The sequence below is a fragment of the Phasianus colchicus genome, chromosome 1 (assembly GCF_987193195.1).
Source record: "Phasianus colchicus chromosome 1, bPhaCol1.hap1.1, whole genome shotgun sequence".
Taxonomy (NCBI): domain Eukaryota; kingdom Metazoa; phylum Chordata; class Aves; order Galliformes; family Phasianidae; genus Phasianus; species Phasianus colchicus.
This window is the reverse complement of record NC_143436.1, coordinates 168,904,588-168,926,088: the sequence shown is the minus strand read 5'-3', so window position 1 is coordinate 168,926,088 and position 21,501 is coordinate 168,904,588. Positions and strand designations below refer to the sequence as shown.

At 39.2% G+C, this 21,501-nt stretch overlaps 1 protein-coding gene across 1 annotated transcript in view; it reads right to left on the bottom strand.

Moving 5' to 3' along the window:
* GTF2F2 (general transcription factor IIF subunit 2) overlaps positions 1–21,501 on the bottom strand; it is an 89,637-nt gene that overhangs the window by 10,750 nt on the left and 57,386 nt on the right. Inside the window, exon 7 of the mRNA XM_031615610.2 lies at positions 5,498–5,597. Within this exon, the coding sequence (XP_031471470.2) occupies positions 5,498–5,597 (100 nt within the window). The remainder of the gene's footprint in view (positions 1–5,497; positions 5,598–21,501) is intronic.

The following is a 21,501-nucleotide window of genomic DNA, read 5'->3' as shown; positions in this document are numbered from 1 at the left end:
AGTGGTCAGCTTTTAATTTACATTTGGCTCAAGTCAGCACTTCATAAGATACATGATGATGTATGAAATATTTTTCCTGTCAGAGTAATCATCTTTCCACAGGAAGCATCTATGAATTATGCAGCTATCACTGTCAAGTCCTAACTCAATGCATAACCATAGGGACTTGCCACTGTAAGTTGTGCATACTGAGGAAAATGAGATATGCGTGCTTTAAGACATGCATTTGGGATTTACTGCAGTATGACAGTCGTCCCTTTGGTCTTAAATACATTAATACGTGACATCTCAGACTACAGTCTAGTTCATACTTCATTCTAACACTGAAAAGTAGCTGTAATGATCAGAATTCCATTATACTGTCTAGTTAAGAGATTGTTTTTACATCTACAAGAACACTTTTGGTTTCTATTTTCTAGTATTATTTGTATTAAAAATCTTTGCTTTGTAAGCTGGAGAAAGCTGATGGGAAAAAAAACATTGTTACATAAATAATGAAATTGGAAATGCTTCTTAATGAGTAAGATCACCACAAATTGTGGCAATATCATCTTTACATGGAAAGACACCAAGGTAGAGACAGTACCATGTTATATTAGGTTAGAAAACGAGTAAACAGTAACCCAAATATTACCAAAAATAAGCAAATGTAGTTGTACACATCAGATATTTTTTGTTCCTTGACTGAAAATTGTTTCAGATTTTTTTCCCTCTGGTAGTTCATAGTTAAGCACAGGAATCGTCCTGTAGGATTTATTGTATGTTTCCTTCAACATAAAAGGAAAGAAGGAACTGCACTTTTACTGGATCCTCTTCAAAGATCCAGCTTTCTTGACTTTTCAGCCTTCTCTGACTAGGGATTCACAACATTTTCTAGTTTTTCTGTGCAGCTGCTGGCATTGGTAAACAACACTCCACTGTGTTGTCCATAGAGCACTACTACATTTAAGACACTGGCATATGCCAACATTACTAAAGTTTTCAATGCAGAATAATCTATTACAAGAGGAAGAGAAGAATTATCTAGCTTTAAATTTGTTGCCAGAAAAGCTTCTGATACTTCAGAAGTCAAGTCCAGAGAGATGGTATGAGAGATGAAGGCATTTTTATTTTCAGTGCTTGACTGAGTTCTGGTTTCCTGTATAACATCTGAGGTCACTTTTCAGTGTAAAGATCTCTGTATTTGGTTTTGGGGAAAGTAACTTCACTCTGAGTTAGAAGTACAACAGCTGAAATATGTGGTGTGAAAGATTATAGACTGCATGGCTCTGCTACAGGAGCAGCTATTATGTCTGCTCTTCCCAACCCTTCAGTGATTTTCTACCTCCCCAGAAACAAAAATAAAAGGAGCACAAAGAATAAAAACAGAATCAAGCTGCAACCTCCTCAAGTAGTAAGGTCAAGCTGAAGTGATGGAAGAAAACAATCCTATCTTTTTCTGGTTTCTGGCTTGTTTTTAAGGACCAAGAACAAGAGCCAAGCACTGAGATTGTTCATCCTGTACATGCAGGAATAATGAGTAAATAACATAGAGTGTTAAGGAAAGATACGTTGACTTTCAAAACAATCTATAAAAATAATGAAAAAAAATCACAGTATTATTTGTGCCTCTTCATTTGAAGTAGAGTGAAAATGTGCTTAGCTAGCAACTAGCTACAACTCTCTCCATGAGGAGAAAAAAAACAACATTAATTTAAAAATTGATGTTTCCTAAACAAAGGAAAAAAGTAACAACAAGGAAATTCTCAGAACTGCCTTTACTGATGCAAGGTCTCTGACAGGATCATTAGTATTAAATACTAATATGAATAAAAGTCTTCCTGTAGAATAACATTAAGTTTTAAACTGAAGAACAATCTGTTTTTGCTGTAGATCGTACTGCTCAGCATTCTTCTTTCTCCATTATTTTTGTGACTCAGCAAGCCTTCCCTAGTAGGAATTTTTATTTCACAGCCTCCTGATTATCCAAAGCAAACCAAGTAGAAGTGTTTGGTTTCCCTATAAAAATACAAAGTGAATATTCGAAAATATTCTAAAAGTCTTCATTCATTAATGTATAAAAGCAACTCACATACAAAACTGATTACCTAACTCTCCCTTTGCTGAAAACAAGTTATTTGCAACTGGTGTCTCAGCTGCCTGTGTTTTAATTAGCAACACTCTAGCACTTACCTCCAGCTTCAGCAACAGCCACCACTGTTGTTTAGAAACACTGAGCACATTGTGAAGTGTGTTTAAAAGAAAACCACATTGTTTGAGCTGCCATTTTCTTCTTTTGTCTTGTGAATACACTGTTTATAGCAAGTTACAATGCATTTTTTCATTTTTCCCCCTTCTATTTTTTTTTTTACTAACAAGATGTTTAAAGAAATAGACTTAAAACACTTTCTGAGAGCCATATGACAGAATATATGTACATTGGAAACTAATTAGATTTATTTAAAACTCTGTAGTTTTCAAATTTAAAGAGCATTGAAATATGATTTGATTTCAAGGACGGATCATTTTAGAACAAGCTGCCAAATGTAGAAGTTGTTAGTTTATCCCTGCAAGACTTCATACAGGAATCAATTTCTCTTTGTTTATCATCACAGTATGTTGCTCAACTTGCTGAAAAGCTGCCAAAATTGCCTTCTTGAAGGTATAATTAGTAGGAAAGCAATGTATTACACCTCTTTGTTAGACAGATAATGTAAAAATGATAGATAAGGCATTATAAAGCAAAACTAAATTTAAAGTTTCACCTGAAGGTGCTAGAAATATGTTTTAAAAGGTCTTATATTCTTTTTACTGTTATTACTATTTTTTTATCTAAGGAATTGCTTGATAATCATCAAAACAATTCCGGTGCGTTGCTCTATTGACTGAAAAACAGAGATTTTAGTCCTATGCAAAGCAATGGAAACCACACCACGCAATACAGAAGTGGAGCTCAGCTGGTCGAATGCAAAGCTTCCCTTCTTAAATCTCTGTCTATTAATCTAACTATGAGCTCACTACGTGGCTCCAGACAGCCACCACTGTCAACAAAATATTCCACAGACTGACCGAGGTGAAAAACAGGCCAGCATGTTCAACTAGTGCTTTTGCATGCATGCATGAGTAATTGGAAGCCCTGCTGCTTCCCCATTTACTCTTATTTTGCTGATGCCTTCTCACAAGTCTCCATTCCGTCCATGAGCTGCCAGTCATGCATGCATGACTGCCTCTTCCATGCATCACTTCTAATGGATGTGAGTGCATGAGACAGTACCAAGACCAATTACAAGATGAAACAATGGTCTTGGGAAGTAATAAAATACCCCAGTGGCAGAAGTCATTTTGTTTCCAGGAAGTTTTTGCAGTCGCCTTGAGGGCCAGTTCAAGGCTTACAAGCAGTTCTGCCTGTTTATGTAGGATGGAGATGCATGGAAATGTTGGGAATACATGAGCAAGGACTTAATCCTACCTTTTTAAGATTCTTCTCCACCTACTCCTGATGTTTACTAAGTAAGAAGCATTGTTTTTAGCATCTGCTTTCAAGAATCTGACATAAATGTGGTTTGTTATTCTAAGTACTGCCTTGGAAAGGAAACAATTATACCTAGCTAGCTAGCTAGCTATCAACATTTATCCATACCTATGTGCAAAGTAAAACCACAGTATTTCCCACTAAACTGGGAAAAAAGACTCAGAAAGCTTTTCTATCTCTTGGAATAGAATACCAACCTCCAAAATAAGAGAAAAGGTGAACCAGGAGAACTCAAAGAAAACTCTTTTTACTTTGTGTTTAAAAAATGACTTCGTATTTCAGAACAGCAAAAGGATAAAATCAATTATTTTGGTCTTGCAAGGTCATAAATAACTTTATTTTACACTAACTATATTTAAAATAATTATGTCTATTGCATGCATAATGACTGACATATTCTCCAGTTTTTGCTGAAAGAAGTGATCTGAAAGTGATGCAGGGATGACCCAGCAGGGCCTAGAGAACTTTTCTGCTGTAGTATGAACAATAATTAAGTCACAGAAAGATTCCAGCTGCAAGAACATTAATATTGCAACCGTGTAGACATAAGCACCACTTGTAGATATAGAGAAAATGAAGGTCTCTTCCTCAGAGAAGAAGAGCTAAGCTGTAATCATGGTGTATATTCTAATGGAATTGCAAATTCTTCTAGTGAAAAGGTAGGTTTAATGTATTTATTTTGCAGAAAAAGCAGTCACTTCTCCTGTCCTTACTAAAGACAGAACTGGTAGTCAAACAAGCTGTCACTATTTCCCTTCTAAAGGTAATTTTTCTCCTTCTTCCTTCCATCTGTATGTTCAGTTAGGAGTACATGGAGCAGACATATGTATGCTCCACTTAATCACTTCTCCCTTCAGAATGTTTTATCCTTTCTTATTTCAGTAGATGTTTGTTCATTCCTCACAAACTCCCAAGAAGATGAGTGAGTTACAGTTAGTACACAGGAAAACCATAACTTTTTTAACAGGCCTTGTGAAATCCTGGTTATATTGCTCGAACCTTACACAAGACTATGAATTTGCAATTACATAGCAGGATATAACAGTGTGACTATTTTGATTAAATGTCATTCCCCTAACTGAAATAGTTATATTGCTACGATCATCTATCTATAGATCAGACTTTTAACAGTAACTACTACAAAACAGTCCCATGAGGGAGAGAAATGATTATTTTGGGTTCTGTAGAAATAGGCATTTCAGAAAATGCTTAAATATCAGCCAGTATATTGTCATTTGTTTTATGTAAATAAAATCTTAATAAAAAGTGTAAAAGTTTAAATGACTAACACACTGACTCATTTTTAGTATGACTTAACATTCCTCACATTCAACAGTAACAGTGATTATATATGCATACATACAAATTACTCAAAGAGGATCTTTAAGGAAAAGGACATTATAGTTTGTATGTACATCAATTGATCTGGAACAGCAGCGTGGGTGTAATATTGACAAAGCTAATGATGCAAATAACACGTACTATGAAGGTATGAAACTGTGAAAAATTACCAGCTGTTATTCTTTCCTACTCAGTTCCAGCAAAGGACTAGAAAATAAAGATTCATTTCATGTCTTTTACCCACCTCCATGTGGTATTTTATTTTTCTCAAAGGAGCGCTTTATTGCACTAAGGCAGAATTGCTTTTTATCCCCAAACTTTGTATTTCAAAAAAAGACTAGAGGAAGAACACAATCAAGACATTAGAGAAGGTTTGGGTAAAGGCAGTCTGCCTTCCAGCAGGTAATATGAGAAGGTAAGAACTGGCAGACCTTAATCCCAAAGGTGATGTGGCTCCTGAGGCAGAAGGAAGATTCCCAGAAGAAAAACCATGGGAGAAACAACATAACGTGGAAGATTTCCAAACACAGTGTCCTACTGTGAGCAGCAGGGCTACAGAAAGCCTGGACTGATGGCAGCAGCACTGCAATTGTGGAGTCTGGAGCCTGGCTAGGAGAAAAAGTGAAAGAATTCAACTCTACTTACATTATATTGATGATTAGCCACAGGTTTATAATTGGTGGTTACTGCTTTGTCCAGTTGCTGTGATAACCTTACAGGTTTAGAAGATTCTTCTATCTGAAATCTTTAAAAGAAAAGAAAAATAGAGTTAATAAAAACTTTGGACAAGCACACACACAAAATGAATTATAAAAATCTTCAAGTATGAACCATCCCTTATCAGAGGTGAGCTGCAAACAAATAATGCACTCTTTTGAACCTTTTCCTGCTCTTCTTGCTTGAGGAAAGCATGGACACTAGATGTTACTGAAGATACTGAAATACTGAAAAGCAAGCAACTGTGAAGGGATGATACTAAAAGTTACAACAGAGACTTTAAAAGCCTGACATGTGTAATAAAAGCCCTTGCTTTTAAAAATGATCAAAATCAATGAAAATGAATGCCAAATTTCCCAGCTTACTCAACCAAGAGCTGGAAAAGCTTTCAATTTACTTCTACCAGCACTCAGACAACAGTGAAAACGACCTTCTCTTAGATATTTTAATGTAAAAATAAAGATTTCCGTGACCTTTCTTTTCCCACAATAGAGCATCAAAGCACAAACAACCATCTGAAGAGCACTTTTAAAGACATGAAGACAAAGAAATCCACACAGGTTCAAACCAATGTACAATCATGTCTCAAAGAAACTGTTGACAAATGGTGGCTTTGAATATGGTTTGGGAAAGATTAGGAAAAGTGAAGAGGTTTAACATACTTTGTTAAGTTCATCTCTAGTTATAGTAAAAAGGAAATAAAATCAATCTTCCTTCATATATAGCTAGTACTGCTGAACTGTGTAGTCTCATATATATGTAGATACATCAGCCTGCTTCCTTTTGAATTTTTGCAAACATGTCATTTGTTCTATAGTTTTATTATCCTTACAGTACAATACAGTGCCTTGTATTCTAGATTTCTAAATCAACAGAAGGTAAGTTGATACCTTCTGTCCAAATGCAGCATGTCTTCTTCTTAGCTTGAAAGTAAATCAATCTGAAGTTAAATGAGTGGTGAACCCTTTCTACCACCATTCTAGCTCATAAAGGTACAAGTTTTTATCACAGGAGCTTATCTAATTAAACGACTATCTATCTTATCTATCTATCTTATTATCTAATTAAACGATTTTAAAGATTTTAATGATCTCATTATCAAAGGTCTCCTAAACATTTAACTTCACAAAGAGGAACAGACATTACAGGAAAGCTAAATGCCTATATTTTCTGCAAATCTTCTTCTCCTCATTTTTATTTTTTAATATAATTTTGGCTATATAGTGTGGCTTTATTCTTTGTTCTTACTTCAGGAAAACAGCCAAAGAATATCAACCCTTCTGTAATTACATGACAGAATACTGCAAATATGGCTTGAACGCATTTTCTCAGAAGAAAATGCTTTTTAATGGTAGCATCAACCCCCCTCTAAATTCTTAATAAATTAGATATTTAAGCATGAAAATAATTGATAACAGCCTAGAACCTGTGATGAACTTCATACTGCTGAATGCTAAAGGGCTCCTCCTGTTCTGGCATTTTAAAATTACAGCACAGGAAATTTCATCACTCATTTCAGTGCAGCCTCCATAAATTAATCTTTGCTCTCCTTCTCTTTGCACAGGAGACTTCCAGCAATTTATTTCGTGACATTTTTCACTCCAAACGATTTGCTAGGCATAGTATTCATTTCAGTGTTTTTATTTCAACTTGCAAACTGCTAATTTTTAGAAGAATAGAAACCCGTATGTGTAGAACTACTGCATTTCTCAGAGACTTCCAAAGACTGATGGCAGAGGAATTACATCTAACATATGCAGTTCCCCAGAACGCAATACAGAAAGCAAACAAAAACATTCTGCATGCTTAGGAAACAAGCTGAAATCCTACAATGTAAAAATGGAAATCTGAGTTTGTGAAATGACAGAAAAGTTCCAAAAGATCTACAAGGATTTGGGGAGACCTCATCATGGCCTTCTAGGGAATGCATAAACAAGAGGGGGAATGATTGTTTACAAGGGTGGATAGCGATAGGACAAGGGGGAATGGTTTTAAACTGAGACAGGGGAGGTTTAGGTTAGATATTAGGAGGAAGTTTTTCAGCCAGAGGGTGGTGACGCACTGGAACAGGTTGCCCAAGAAGGCTGTGGATGCCCCATCCCTGGAGGCATTCAAGGCCAGGCTGGATGTGGCTCTGGGCAGCCTGGTCTGGTGGTTGGCAGCCCTGCACATAGCAGGAGGGTTGAGACTAGGTGATCATTGTGGTCCTTTTCAGCCCAGGCCATTCTGTGAGTCTATGATTCTACATGTACCAACTAACAAATGTATCAGCTACAAATGTATGTGTCTCAGATGGAAATTTCAGACATATCAGTGTTGTACTTCAAAATCTCTTCTACTTGTGCCAGTGGTTTTCAAATTATAATCTATAGATCTCATCTATAGAAAACTGGCTCACGGTACAGTGCTGACTTTTCTTCCTGTTCCTAGTTGATCAAGTAGTGAAAAGTAAAAATACATTACATCCCCAGTACTACTTTTTAACGCAAGCAAATACAGTAGTTGCAAAATGCCCTTATGGAAATCTAAATGGGAAGCACAGTGACTCATGAGGCAAACCTTTTTATTAATATGCATTTATTCACTGCATGCATCTTGCACTTCTCCCTAATGGCTGCCCTTCTCACTCCTTTTCTGAAGTGTTCAAAATCTCCTGGAGAATGACAGTCTATGACTGCCTCCCGTCTGCCAGATTTCCAGGCTCTACACGGTCCCAAATTACCAAACTGTTGATGTACTGAAGCACTGAAATTTGCTTAGTGCATAGCAAGGTTAAAACAAATACCCTGCAATCACTTTATCCAGGTAATTTGTTCCTGAAGAACACTATTTGCAGTGAAAGTATAATGGGGTGCTGGTGGTGGCGGAGGAGGGGGGAAGAGGTTCAAAATCCTGCCATAATTTTCCCATATTCATAAAGTAATATGTCTGGGTAAATACATTTGACTTCTCTAATATGTCTAGCTGTTGACTGAAAAAAAATTAAAGAAACATATATTTATGTATTCTAATAATTACACACCACAAATTTATAACAAAGGCTGTGAATTAGACATTATATTCACCTTTTAGACTGAAGTTTTCATGTTAGAGACATTACTTTAAAATGCTCATTTCTTAAAAAGAAATTAAAAAGCAGTATTAAATGAAAAATATTACAAAGCATTTTAGACTGAGTGTTCTCAGAGTGGATCTGTTGAATCTCAATTGAAAGTGTTGGTAGGAATAATTAAAAAAAAAAAATCAATAGGCATCCTGAGTCACTGGTGACACTGATTTAAAAGAGCAGTCAGTGGCTTTTTACCTATTACTCTTTATTACAATTTGCATGTGCATAACAGTTAAAAGCCTTATCCAAAGATTTAAACTTTCCACATGGCTTTTGTTGAAATAGCAAACACTATAACTCATGCTGATATCTGGAGTAAAAAAAAAAAAAAAAAAAAGATAATGCACATATTTTTTTTCCAAAACTGCCAGTAAATTAATGACAGATCAGCCACCAGCTTGCACACTGTAGTTTTCTCTTCTACCCCCAAGGATCAAATATAGCTCTTCTGCCCTGAAATACAGCATGTAACCAGCATGGCATCAAATTCTCCACAGTTATTTCCCAGTGAAATACATTTTATGCTGCAACTCTGATTTGTCATTGTGATTAGAGTTGAATAAGGGAAAAAATATTCAAGCAGGTTGGAAATAACTGTATAGGACTTGTCAACATGCAGCAGACTCATAAAGGGAGACAGATGAAGGCAATATGTATATTTGGATGAGATGCTCATTGGCTTTTAAATTCATGGATCTCTCAGCAACAAGAAAATAAAACAAAGGTAAACCTTAAAATAAACCTTCAGAATAGATGATTTCCTCTGATTAATCTTCCGCCACAAAACAAATGTTTCAGAGATTAGAAGCAGGTATTAATCAGAAGTGTTGATTGAGCTTCAATTCTTGACATTTCTAAAGAAATTATTGTAAGGCTGAGACAGAACAATTTCAAAAAGTTTTCATGCTTGGTTTTATTTACACAGGGTACCAGCAAGACAGGAGCCAATACTACTGCTGTCCAAAAAGAGAGGTTGCTCAAGGTTGGTCTGCATCTCCCTCTGCAACCTCATCTGACAGATGAACTTCAAAGGTGCATGACCACTGCTCAAAGCTCTGGAAAGGTAAGACACACAGCTCTGGCTCTGCACAACTGTGCACTTTTTTTTTTTTTTAAATACATGAAAATGGCAACAAAGTTTTCTTCTTTGCCTTCTTATTTTGATAGAAGCATAGAATCCATAGAGTTGGAAGGAACCTTTAAAGCCCATCTAGTCCAGTTCCCCTGCAATGAACAGGGACATACACAGCTACATCAGGTTACCAGGGCCTGATCCAGTCTTGTCTTGAATGTCTCCAGGAATGGGGCATCAACCACAACTCCGGGCAACCTGTTCTAGTGCCTCACCACCCCCACTGTAAAAGACTTTTTCCTTATATCTAAACTAAATCTACTCTATTTAAGCTTGAAACCACTTCCCCTTGCTCTATCACAACAGACCCTGCTAAAGAGTCTGTACCTTTCTTTCTTGTAGCTTCCCTTCAGACACTGAAAGGCCCCTCTTCAGTCTCCCTGGAGCCTTCTTTTCTGCATGCTGAACAGCCTCAGTTCTCAGCCTGTCCTTATAGGAGAAGTGTTTCATCCCTTGGATCATTTTTGTGGTGCTCTCTGGATATGCTCTATGAAGTCTATATCTCTCCTGTACTGAGGACTCCACATCTAGATGCAGTACTCCAGGTGAGGCCTCACAGCACAGAGCAGAGGGGCAGGATCACCTCCCTTGCCCTGCTGGCCACACTGCTTTGGATGCAACCCAGGCTTTCTGGTCTGTGAGGGCACCTTGCTGGCTCATGTCCACCAGTACCCTCAGGTCTTTTTCAGCAGGGCTGGGCTCTATCCCTTCCTCCCCCAGCTTGCATTGGTAATGGTTTTTTTTTTGTTGTTTCTTTTGCTAAGCACAGGTATGTCCTAGAAAATCACATCCAAATCAAGCTAAGAAATTAAGTAACATATGTAACAATATGGGTTCCCCCCTACTTGTCTGCACTTATTTGAAGGTTAGGCTTGGGCAGTGCCTTTTCTGACTTCTTCCAAGTAGAAGCATTAATTACACAACAACTGAGTTGATGAAAGACAAGAGATGGGTATTCCTTAGAAATGCTGAAACATCTCATCGAATCATATAATATCACAAGTTGGAAGGGATCACGAGTTCAACTCCTGACTACAAAAAGCACCACCCAAAAATCAGACCCTGTGTCTGAGAGTGTTGTCTAGAAGCTCCTTGAACTCCGGCAGATCGGTGCTGTGCCCACTGCCCTGTGCAGGCTGTTCCATGCCCACTGCCCTCTGGTGCAGACCCTGTCCCCAACCCCCGGCTGCCCTCCCCTGACACAGCTCCATGCCGTTCCCCGGGCCCTGTCGCTGTCACACAGAGCAGAGCTCAGCGCTGCCCTCCGCTCCCTGTGAGGAGCTGCAGCCGCCATCAGGCCTCAGCTCCTCTGCTCTGGGCTGAGCAAACCAGGTGGCCTCACCACTCCTCCTCCATCTTCTCTTCCTGACCCTTCACCATCTTCGTAGCCCTCAAATGGAGTGAATGACACAGGCCATCACAAGCTTATATATAAAACCTTTTCTTAAGGTTTTCTAGTTCCATGAAGATTACAGGAAGTCATCATCCTGTGAGACACATGCCACTGTAACAATCCCATGGCAGTGCCCAACCACAGACAGCACAGGAAATTAACAGAATGACTTCATTTGTAAAAACGCACATTAACTAATCAGAGAGATGACAGCCTGTCACTACCCAGTTATCTGTCATATATTCTGAAACATAAGAATTAGCAACATGCCACTGACATGTAGAACCACTGACTGTTCTCTTTCAGACATGTTCCTTTCTGAATGTTACCCTAGCACACACACCAAGTTCAAATACGGTGAGCCCAACCCTGGTCATAAGGACAAGGACAAGCTCTGAATAGAAATGGCATTATAAAGCACACTTGTCAGCCTTCATGAAGAAAATACTTCAGATTATTAGTACAGTATATGATTTGTAATTGATTTTAAGTCCTGAAATCTTGGCATTTCAAGAAAAGTACCTCAATTATTTTCAGGAAACCTATTAGGCTTTTCTGAAGTTGATATCTTCAACCATGTACGCTGAAGGTTGAGCAATGAATCATTTGAAAATATTTTCAGGCCTAATACTGAGACAAGCATCACAGCAATAAATGAAGACTCTCAGTTTCTCATATTTTTCTCCAGTATAGAACACGAGATGATATGAACAACAGTTCAGCAATAAGTAACAATTTCTTATCACAGAATACCAAGGAAAAGACCTTCAAGATCATCCAGTCCAACCATCAACAACATTATGTGATTTTTTGTTTGACAAGATGGGAATAGCTGATTAATAAACTCATTTTTCTCTCTGAGTTTAGTATCACAAAGGATTTAAATCCTTTTGGACCAAGGTTGTGACCATAAATGACGCAAAGATAAAGTAAGACAGACTTCAGCATATTAAGAGTGATACAATTGAATATCTTTCCTTTAGCATTAGATGCTTAACATTAACCACTTTAAATGATGCTCTAATGAAATCAGTGTGAAGAAAATTATAAGGTCTGCTTGACGTCATGGATATTTTTGATCAAGCTCACATGTGTCTAAAAGACTCTTCTGGGAGGACTGACGAAGTTTGGCTCTGGTGGTTGCTGGTCCATACTGTGGACATGGTATAAATGTGCCATCCTTTTTAGCTGAGAGGTAAGTCTTATGCAATATGACTGTTAACAAAGGTTATAAGGGGCTGCTATCACCAGCTGTTTTTTGTTTGTGGGTTTTTTTTTGCTTCTTCTCTTTACTTACTTACTCTGGGATAAGTAGGACCCTTTCCAGATGCTTTCTCCTTCCACATGCCCTCACATTGATCACTCAGCGCTGTGGAACACTCTGCATACCCCCTGCCCACCCTGGAGGCTTGGTTCAAGCCAGCACATACTCGTGCAGGTAAAAAGCTGCTTCCACAGCTGTCAGGCACACTATGCCTCAGCAGGACTGCCTGTTGCAGCCCGTCATACTTACTGCAAAGAAATGAACTCTTGCTTATTACAACTCACCTCTGCTGAAAGTGTAGAGAAGTCTGCAGATCTGCAACTTCTGTAAATGTCAATGTTTCACAGTCCTCTCCACATTACAATCATCATAGTCAATCATTCAGTGCTCATCAGGGAAACAAAACCTTCCTTATTGGTTCTTACATGTATACAAATCTGTTTGCAGCTCATCTCAGTTTTTAAGGAGATAAAACTGCAGGACACAGAGCATTTCCATAGTTGGAAAGTTACATGCATGGCTTTTTCCAGCAGCGAACAGGTCTAAAACTAGGCAGAAGGAAAATGTGAGGGCACTTCTGTGTAGTCCAATGCATGCAGGCAACCTCCACCACTGACGTGAGATGTGGAAGAAAACTGGCAGGGTGACAAGGAACACAGGAAAGAAGAGATCAGGTAACATGCCAGAAGAAATCAGAGTGAAGGTGAGATCAGGGATGTTAGCTATTTCTGAATTCCCTCAGAAAGAATTATATACAATTTTAACTACACTGTGCACATGTATTTCCTAGTTGTTGCTATTAAAAAAAAGATCCTTTAGGATACAACCATACAGCACCACTTCTTCCTCTTCTGTGCTAAAGGTAAAAGGTAAGTTGGAAAAGAAAATAAATGACTGTGTCATTTTGGGAAAGGATCAGACTTCCTGTAAATGCACAAATGATCTTAAATATATGCCAAAAAATGTATTACAAAGCAAGACAAGCATGGGGAATAATTTTATCTTCCCTGTTGGTGGTTGATGGCTTTTTCTTGCTTCAGAGCCAGATGTTGGCAATTCCTACCTCTTTCTAAAACAGTTTATCCTAAGCCATCAACAAAGCCAACAAATCCAATCAATCAAATGAGAAATAAAGTATATGAAGCACTGCTGACAACATTCAGACTGCTAAAAACGACAGCATGGGTGAAAGGATTAAAAGCACCGTTCCTAACTTTGCACAATGCTCCACCATGTACACCTTTCTGAAAATTATGCAGTTTGGAGTTCTAAGCTTTTCCAAATTTGAAGGACTTCCAGACAAAGATCTTGGCAGAGCATTCTAGCCCAGTCCAGACTGCTGGGGAGAGTGAGCATTCAGTTACAGCAACTGCTTATAGGAAAGCCTGCAGTTTGAGTGGCTTTTTCCTCTCTTCTTCCACGGAAATGAAAAAGAAGAGAAGTGGGACCTGCGAGTATCAGTGCCTGCTCTTCACCAAGTCTAAATGACCACCAGCTGCATTGCACTACCATGCCCTTCCCATGCAGGTCAGCTGCCCACCTGCAGAAGGAGAAAGGTAGAGTAGAATTCATTTTTAATCACCCCAAATCCACCACTTCCCTCCCGCTCAGCCCCAATAGCCTTTCCATCAGAGTGCTGTGCACCAAAATCCCAAAATCTCCCCTTTCCTTTTGGACATCCCTAAGAAGCCCAGGAAAGGTGACCTGAGGGGTCTTCCTCAGCTGGTCCTACAATTCTGGCCCACCCTCAGTAGCCTGCACTGCCCACTCTCCCACCAACATGAATAAACTACCCTATTTGAAAGCATGTGCCTATACTTGGAATTTGGAGTTATAAATAATTTCTTGCTTAAGAAAAACTTCAACATGAATAGTTTTCTTGATACTATAAGCCAATTAGTTCCAACATTAGAATTGGATGCCTGAGGAGATAAGAGGAAAGACAAGATCTGACTTCCTAATGTAAAAACCTAGACAAAACAGATCTATAAAAATCAAGTTACCTTCAGGTATTTATACATTTTAAAGACAGAAATGACTATTATAATCCCTAAGTGATCATTAAATTTTTCTCCAGCATATAACTGACTAAGGAGTATCCAGTGATACTTCAAGCTTATAATGTCAATTATGCTATGCTACATCATTTACAGAAAAACATCCTGTCACAGCTTAAAAAAACCCCACACCTAAGTATCACAATATGCTTTGGCTTCTTATTCTGTTTTTAAAGATACAGCCTCCTTTCCCACTTCCATTTTCAGACACGCAGCTTCCCTTTCTGTACCCATTTCCTCAGTTTCCAAATCTCTTCATAAAAAAAATGAAGTGTCTTTGTTAGACGTGATCTAGATTTGGCTTTTTTAAGACAAATTTTAAATTCTTAACTACTAGCTATTTCTAAAATTAAAATTTTTCCTGCTAAACCAAATCTGTTTTCACTTGTTGCTTCTTTGAGAAAAATGGTAATAAATAACAAGGACTTGAGAATCCTGTCAACAAAAAGCTACACATTTCTTTTCATCATGCTGAGATGGAGTTAATTTTTTTCATAGCAGCTTTTATGGTGCTGTTTTAGATCTATGATCAAAACAGTGCTGATAACACAGCCGTATTTTAGATACTGCTGAACAGTGTTTGCACAGCACCTTGCCACAGCACCCAGACTACCCCTGTTTCTCATCCTTTGGTGCACAAGGGAAAGGACAAAATATGGCAGATGACCCAAAATAACCAAAGAGATATTCCAGTTCATACAATGTCATGTTCACTAATAAAAAAGGGAGGAGTCTTAGGGAGGTTAGCCTTCTTTTGCTCAGAAACTGGCAAGGCATCAGTCTAGCAATGGCAGGTAGCTAGTGATTGCTTTTACATCACTTCTTCCATTTCTCCTGTGCTTATTAAGCATGTCTTACCTTGCCCCATACGTTTTCAAAGAATAACAGAATCATTAAGGTTGGAAAAGACCTCTAGGATCATCTAGTCCAACCAACAACCCATCCCACTATGCCCACTAACCACATCCCTCAGTGCCACATCCACATGGTTCTTGAACACCTCCAGGGACGGTGACTCCACCGCCTCCCTGGGCAGCCTGTGCCAGTGCCTGACCAGTCTCCTCTCTGAGAAGTTGTTTTTCCTATTATCCAACCTGAACCTCCCCTAGTGAAACTTAAGGCCATTACCTCTCATCCTATCACTAGTTACACGGGAGAAGAGCCCAATACCCACCTGGCTTAAACCTCCTTTCAGGTAGTTGTAAGAGAGCAATAAGGTCTCCCACAAGCCTCCTCCAAACTAAACAATCCCAAATCCCTCAGCCATTCCTCATAAGAATTGTGCTCCAGACCCCTCTCAAGCTTCAGTGCCCTTCTTTGGACATGCTTTTTTTCTGGCTTTTACCTCTACCTTTCCTCTTCCTCCATACTACCAGGGGTGTACGGCTGTGGGGTGCTTATCTGCTACCACAGTTACCTCAACCCAGTGTCTGCAGATCCATAACTACTGTGACATTTTGCTATGAGCAACAAAAAAGAAGAACTTTGTGAAGGAGTCTTTTAGACAGAAAAGCCACATCTTTACCAAATTCTCCAAAAGTCTAGGTTTTGAATTACTGGTAAACAGGTAGATGATGTAAAAGCTTAAATTTGCCCCGCAGTTCTTTTGATGAAGCTGCTCATGCAGCTAAAGACAAGCTATAAGGAAAGAGGCAGACTGTTGGTTACAAGTTCCCAAAGGAAAAGAAAAGATCTACAGCATCTCTGCTACCTCTTCTCTTACAGTGACAACTGGAAAAAGGCTTCCTTTCACTCAGCCTTTAGGGAGTTACAGATGCCAGCACTCTGCCTCTAACTAGGCAATTCCACCTCTAAAGCTCCACTCACAGATACCTCATCACTCCCCCAGTAGCTCTGCAAACAGCCACAGCATCTGGCTCGACTAGAGAGCTTCCAGTTAAAATTTACTGTAAACAATTTAACAGTTTGTGGCAAGCTGGGAAACATTTGGACAACGTCCCTAGAAAACCTCACTACCTCAATTTCTTAAGGTTTTTTTCCATCTCTTCCTTAGTCTGCAGACCTAAAATGCCAGGCAGCAGGTCATTTTTTTGTGGATGTCCACCTCCTTTCTATTAAAATAGACTTGGAAACAACCAGCAAGGGGCTTTTGCAAGGGACGCTGAAATGAAACCACTCCAAGAAAGCACTGCACTTGGATAAGTGTTGTCATGTCAAAGACTACGCATTGCTGTTGGTAGCTGAAAAGGTGAGCTTGCATAGCTTATCTGCTTTCACACAGCTCACACTAAGCTGTTGAATTAATCCACTCAACGCTTCCCAGCAAGCAAAGAGAAACAAATTATTGCTACCTGCAATAATTTTGCAATTTGAAAGCATGCTTAAATACAAGCAAAATCAGCATTAGGTTAAAAGGAAAAGATGCATAGCCTCAGCAGCCCTAAGGAATTCTCTGCCAAAAACAACACACAAAGGGAGATAAATCTATCTTTCTCCTTAGCCCATGTGACAAAGCAGCTTTACTTATCATTTCTAATGGGAACACCTTACCAGCTTCTGCTGTTAGTCACCAACAAAGAAATGAAGCAGAGGAAACTAACAGTAGACTGAAAGATGCATCAGTTAAAGCAAGAGACAGATTTTTTTCTTAAATTTGATCATCATTCTTTCAGCCAACTCTAATTCCTTTGCCAACTGCACAGTACTCTGCTGCTGCGCTCTCTTTGTTCAAATATCTTAATTACATTTTACTTCCCTCTGTTTGGCAAGACCAGTGCTTCCCTTTCTTCCCATGGCTTTGCCCACCCAACCACCTCCACTGAAAACTGCTGCTGCACCATCAGGAAGAACTGTGCTTCTACAAGCAGGGCAAGGGACACGTGATGCAGCAAAGCCAAAGGCAAAACCAGCAGTGTGGATGGAGCCCAGGAATAGGGAGGGATAGGAGCTGCTGATCTGCTTGGTGGCTGGCAAGGGCAAGGGGAGAGGCAAGCTCCTTCTCTCTGAGCTGGGTGAAAGATGGCTTTACATTCAGCCTTACCTTCCTCCAGGTCTTTTCTGTGAAATCCTGCAGCAGAGACCACTTGTCCCATTTTCTTTAAAAAAAGCCTTCTTTGAATCACAGAAACATTGAGGTTGAAAAAGACCTCTAAGATCACCTAATCCAACCATCAGCCCATCACCACCATGCCCACCAACCATATCCCCAAATGCCACATCTACACGGTTCCTGAATATCTCCAAGGACGGTGATTCCATCCCATGCCTGGGCAGCCTCTTCCAATGCCTCACCACTCTGAAAATAGTTTTTTCCAAATATCCAACCCAAACCTTCCCTCGCACCACTTAAGGCCATTACCTCTTGTTCAACTGCTGTTACCTGGGAGCAGAGGCCAACCCCCACCTTGTCACAACCTCCTTTCATGCAGTTGCAGACAGAGATGAAGTCTCCCCTGACCCTCCTCCTCTTCAGACTGAACAATCCCAGTTCCCTCAGCCACTCCACATAAGACTTGTGCTCCAGGGCCTTTGGCTCTTTCATCTCTGAAGCTTACAGTCCTGTCACAAGCACATGTGTATCATTTCTAAACCCTGATACAAGCTCTCAGTATGTTGAAAATACCTTCAAGACATGCAAGCTTTGGATCAAGTCACAGCTCCAATTTCTGCCACAGCTAAAGTTGTTTTAAAAAAAACTTTCCAATGCTTTCTTTAAAAGAAGAAACGGCTAAGTTTTGAGGTGACTGAGTCCAAAAGCAAAAGATTCAGTTTTAAAGGTTAAAGGCGTAACTTTATAACAAGCAAGAAAAAATCCATAACATAAGTTTGGCAGTTTGGTACATTAATTTCAGAACACTCCCTACAGAGCTTGTTTGTTAATAAACAAACTTAGAACCCCGCACTTCTGAGCTCTGCTACATGAGTATTCTTCTCTTAATTAGTGTCTTCTGAAAAGTGTCTGTTATTGTGAACACAATGAAACTCACCCAGGCTTTGTGAAGCTGTACCTATTCTGTTATTAAATAAAAAAAAAAAACAGATCTGATTACAGATTCATCTGGCATGACAAATTTCAAAACCAGTAAACGGCTGAAGCACAAATGTTGACTAGCTTCCCTAATAAGAAGCAGTATAATTGGGTTTGTCCATAAGATCTGTGTGAAAGCAGACTCTGTGCATGTGTAATTTAGTTGAGCAAGTCATCCACAGAGAAAGAAAAAAAAAAGAAAAAAAAAGCCTTGAAAGCTTTGGGATCACAATATATAAAATACAAAGTGTGCTCTGCATAGCCTTTCTTAATTACACCTATGGCTACAGTTCAAAATACAGACATATACAATAAAAATACCACTTTCAATTCAGAATGCACCCATATCAAATGCCAGTGTAGAACGGCATTATCACAGAATCATAGAACAGCTTGGGTTGGAAGGGATCTTAAAGCTCACCCATCTCCAACCCCTGCTGTGGGCAGGGCTGCCACCCACCTGCTTAGGCTGCCCAGGGCCTCATCCAACCTGGCCTTGATTGCCCCCAAGGATGGGGCACCCACAGCTTCTCTGGGCAAATCACAGAAATATTAATAACTCTTTTAACTTTATAAGAAGTATCTTGGGATTAGATATATTGAGAACAAAAATTGTAATTTTTTTAATGGTTTAACACTAATGTAGAGAGTTTTCTGTACTAAGTAATGCACATACCATAATCTGCAGAGGACACACAGCAGTAAATATAGGTCAGCTCAAAATGATGTGCATCACATGGCATTCACACACTTATTGGTGGCATACATTATATATTTTTAGGAACAATCACTGTCTATCACATATACTTACCATGTTACAAGATGTCAGGTTTTATTTCCTCAACTCATACTTCTATTACATTCCTTCTTTTTACACAATACAATCACTAAGAGGGTGATGGGCATGGAACAGCCTTCCCAGGGCAGTGGTCACAGCCAGTGGTCAAAAGCTTTTGGACAACGCAACACTCCCAGCCATATGTTTGGATTTTAGAGTGTTGATCCTTATGAGTCCCTTCCAACCAGGGACATTCTGTGATCCTAGGAAAGTACCTAAGTACCTTCTTCACAAATTAAGTACTGGATTTGTAAAAAAAAAAACAACCAAAAACAAGACAATACCTAACAGGGAAACAAATCACCTTTTGTGCAAGTTGTGATGTTTAACAGCCTTGGAGCTGGTGAACAGAGTTTATATTGCGTGGGAGATGAAATTTTGAATTCTAGTCCTAAGTCCATAGCAGCTAACAATGCTCTGGAGGCAAGCACTGGAAAACAGAATAGCTTCAAGGAAAGTAACAGTTGTAACAATCATCTAATTCTCAAAAGACAGAGAACAGTCTAAAAACCCTAACAAGTTTCTTCCAAATGGACACTTCTGTATCACAGCACTTCTGCGCTATTTTTGGAGTCCTTGCTCTACTCCACTGCATCCTTTAATTTCATTAACTACACACGATCTTGGACGATTCTGACACAGAATCATAGCATGGCATGGGCTGAAAAAGACCACAATGATCATCTAGTTTCAACCCCCCTGCTATGTGCAGGGTCACCAACCACCAGACCAGGCTGCCCAGAGCCACATCCAGCCTGGCCTTGAATGCCTCCAGGGATGGGGCATCCACAACCTCCTTGGGCAACCTGTTCCAGTGCGTCACCACCCTCTGTGTGAAAAACTTCCTCCTAATATCTAACCTAAACCTCCCTTTCTCAGTTTAAAACCATTCTCCCTTGTCCTATCACTATCCACCCCCGAAAACAGCCGTTCCCCCTCCTGCTTATATGCTCCCTTCAAGTACTGGAAGGCCACAGTGAGGTCTCCCCAGAGCCTTCTCTTCTCCAAGCCAAACAAGCCCAGTTCCCTCAACCTTTCTTCATAGGATAGGCACATCCTTCAGCGCAGAAGGAAATGGCATGTAAATTACCTAGTGCTTTCTCGTCTTTATTGCTTGCAACATCTGTATCCAGAGCTGCAAACATTTTGTGCTGTAGTAAATGGGGAGAGGAAAGCTGTCCCTGTTAGTCCATTTATTCATCTACACAGAGCCTCAGGAGTTTATCATTCCTGATTAAACAGTTCCTGCTTTAGAAGCTCCAGGATCTATCTGAGTTGAAGGAGACAACACCATACACTGTATACACTGTATTCTTTTCTGCACTTGGCTGAGCAGACACAGAACACAAACAGCTTTCATGTTTTTGGAACAACTTTGGAAAATTCTTCATTCTGAAGGAAAGAGGAAACTTCTATTTTTTATTTTTTTTTAACAATAGGAAATAAGCCAACTTCTGTGAAGTGCTGTTATAATTAATTTGAAATTCCTCTCCGCTTCACAAATTAAGAAAATAATTTGCCATCATTTCTTCTCAAGTGCAAATTTTAGTAATGACTACATGAAAACAACGTTTGCAAAAGGGACTGTCAGCCCACAGCCTTAAACAGAAAAGCATAATGAAAAATGACAATACTGAATTACGAAGAATACGGTCTCGTGGATTTAAATAACATGCCTTTACCTCGATGCAATGAAATGCAAACATGAAACAGGACCTCTCCCTTTGCACACATTCCACAACAGACTGTATTGGAGAGGTATTTGCTGCAAACCAGCTTAAATCAGTTTTAGAAACTGAACTCCATCGATGAACAGATTGCACCATCTGCTTCTACTAATATACATTAGAGAATGTGTATTTTCCATAGCTGCTTACTTACTCTGTAATCAAAACACCATAAGACAAATAGGTATAGATTGGCTACGGAGAGGCTGAAAAACATTATTATTTGTGAATGTCAAGGGTGTAAACAAACAAAAAAACCCCAACAGTTGGGTTATTTGAAGGCTGTGCTATGAAGTAATGAAAGAAAATTAGGCAAAAGAAAACTGAAGAAGCACACTGGGATATATCATATCATATCATACCATGTCATGTCGTATCATATCATACCAATGAACGGCCTGGGTTGAAAAGGACCACAATGATC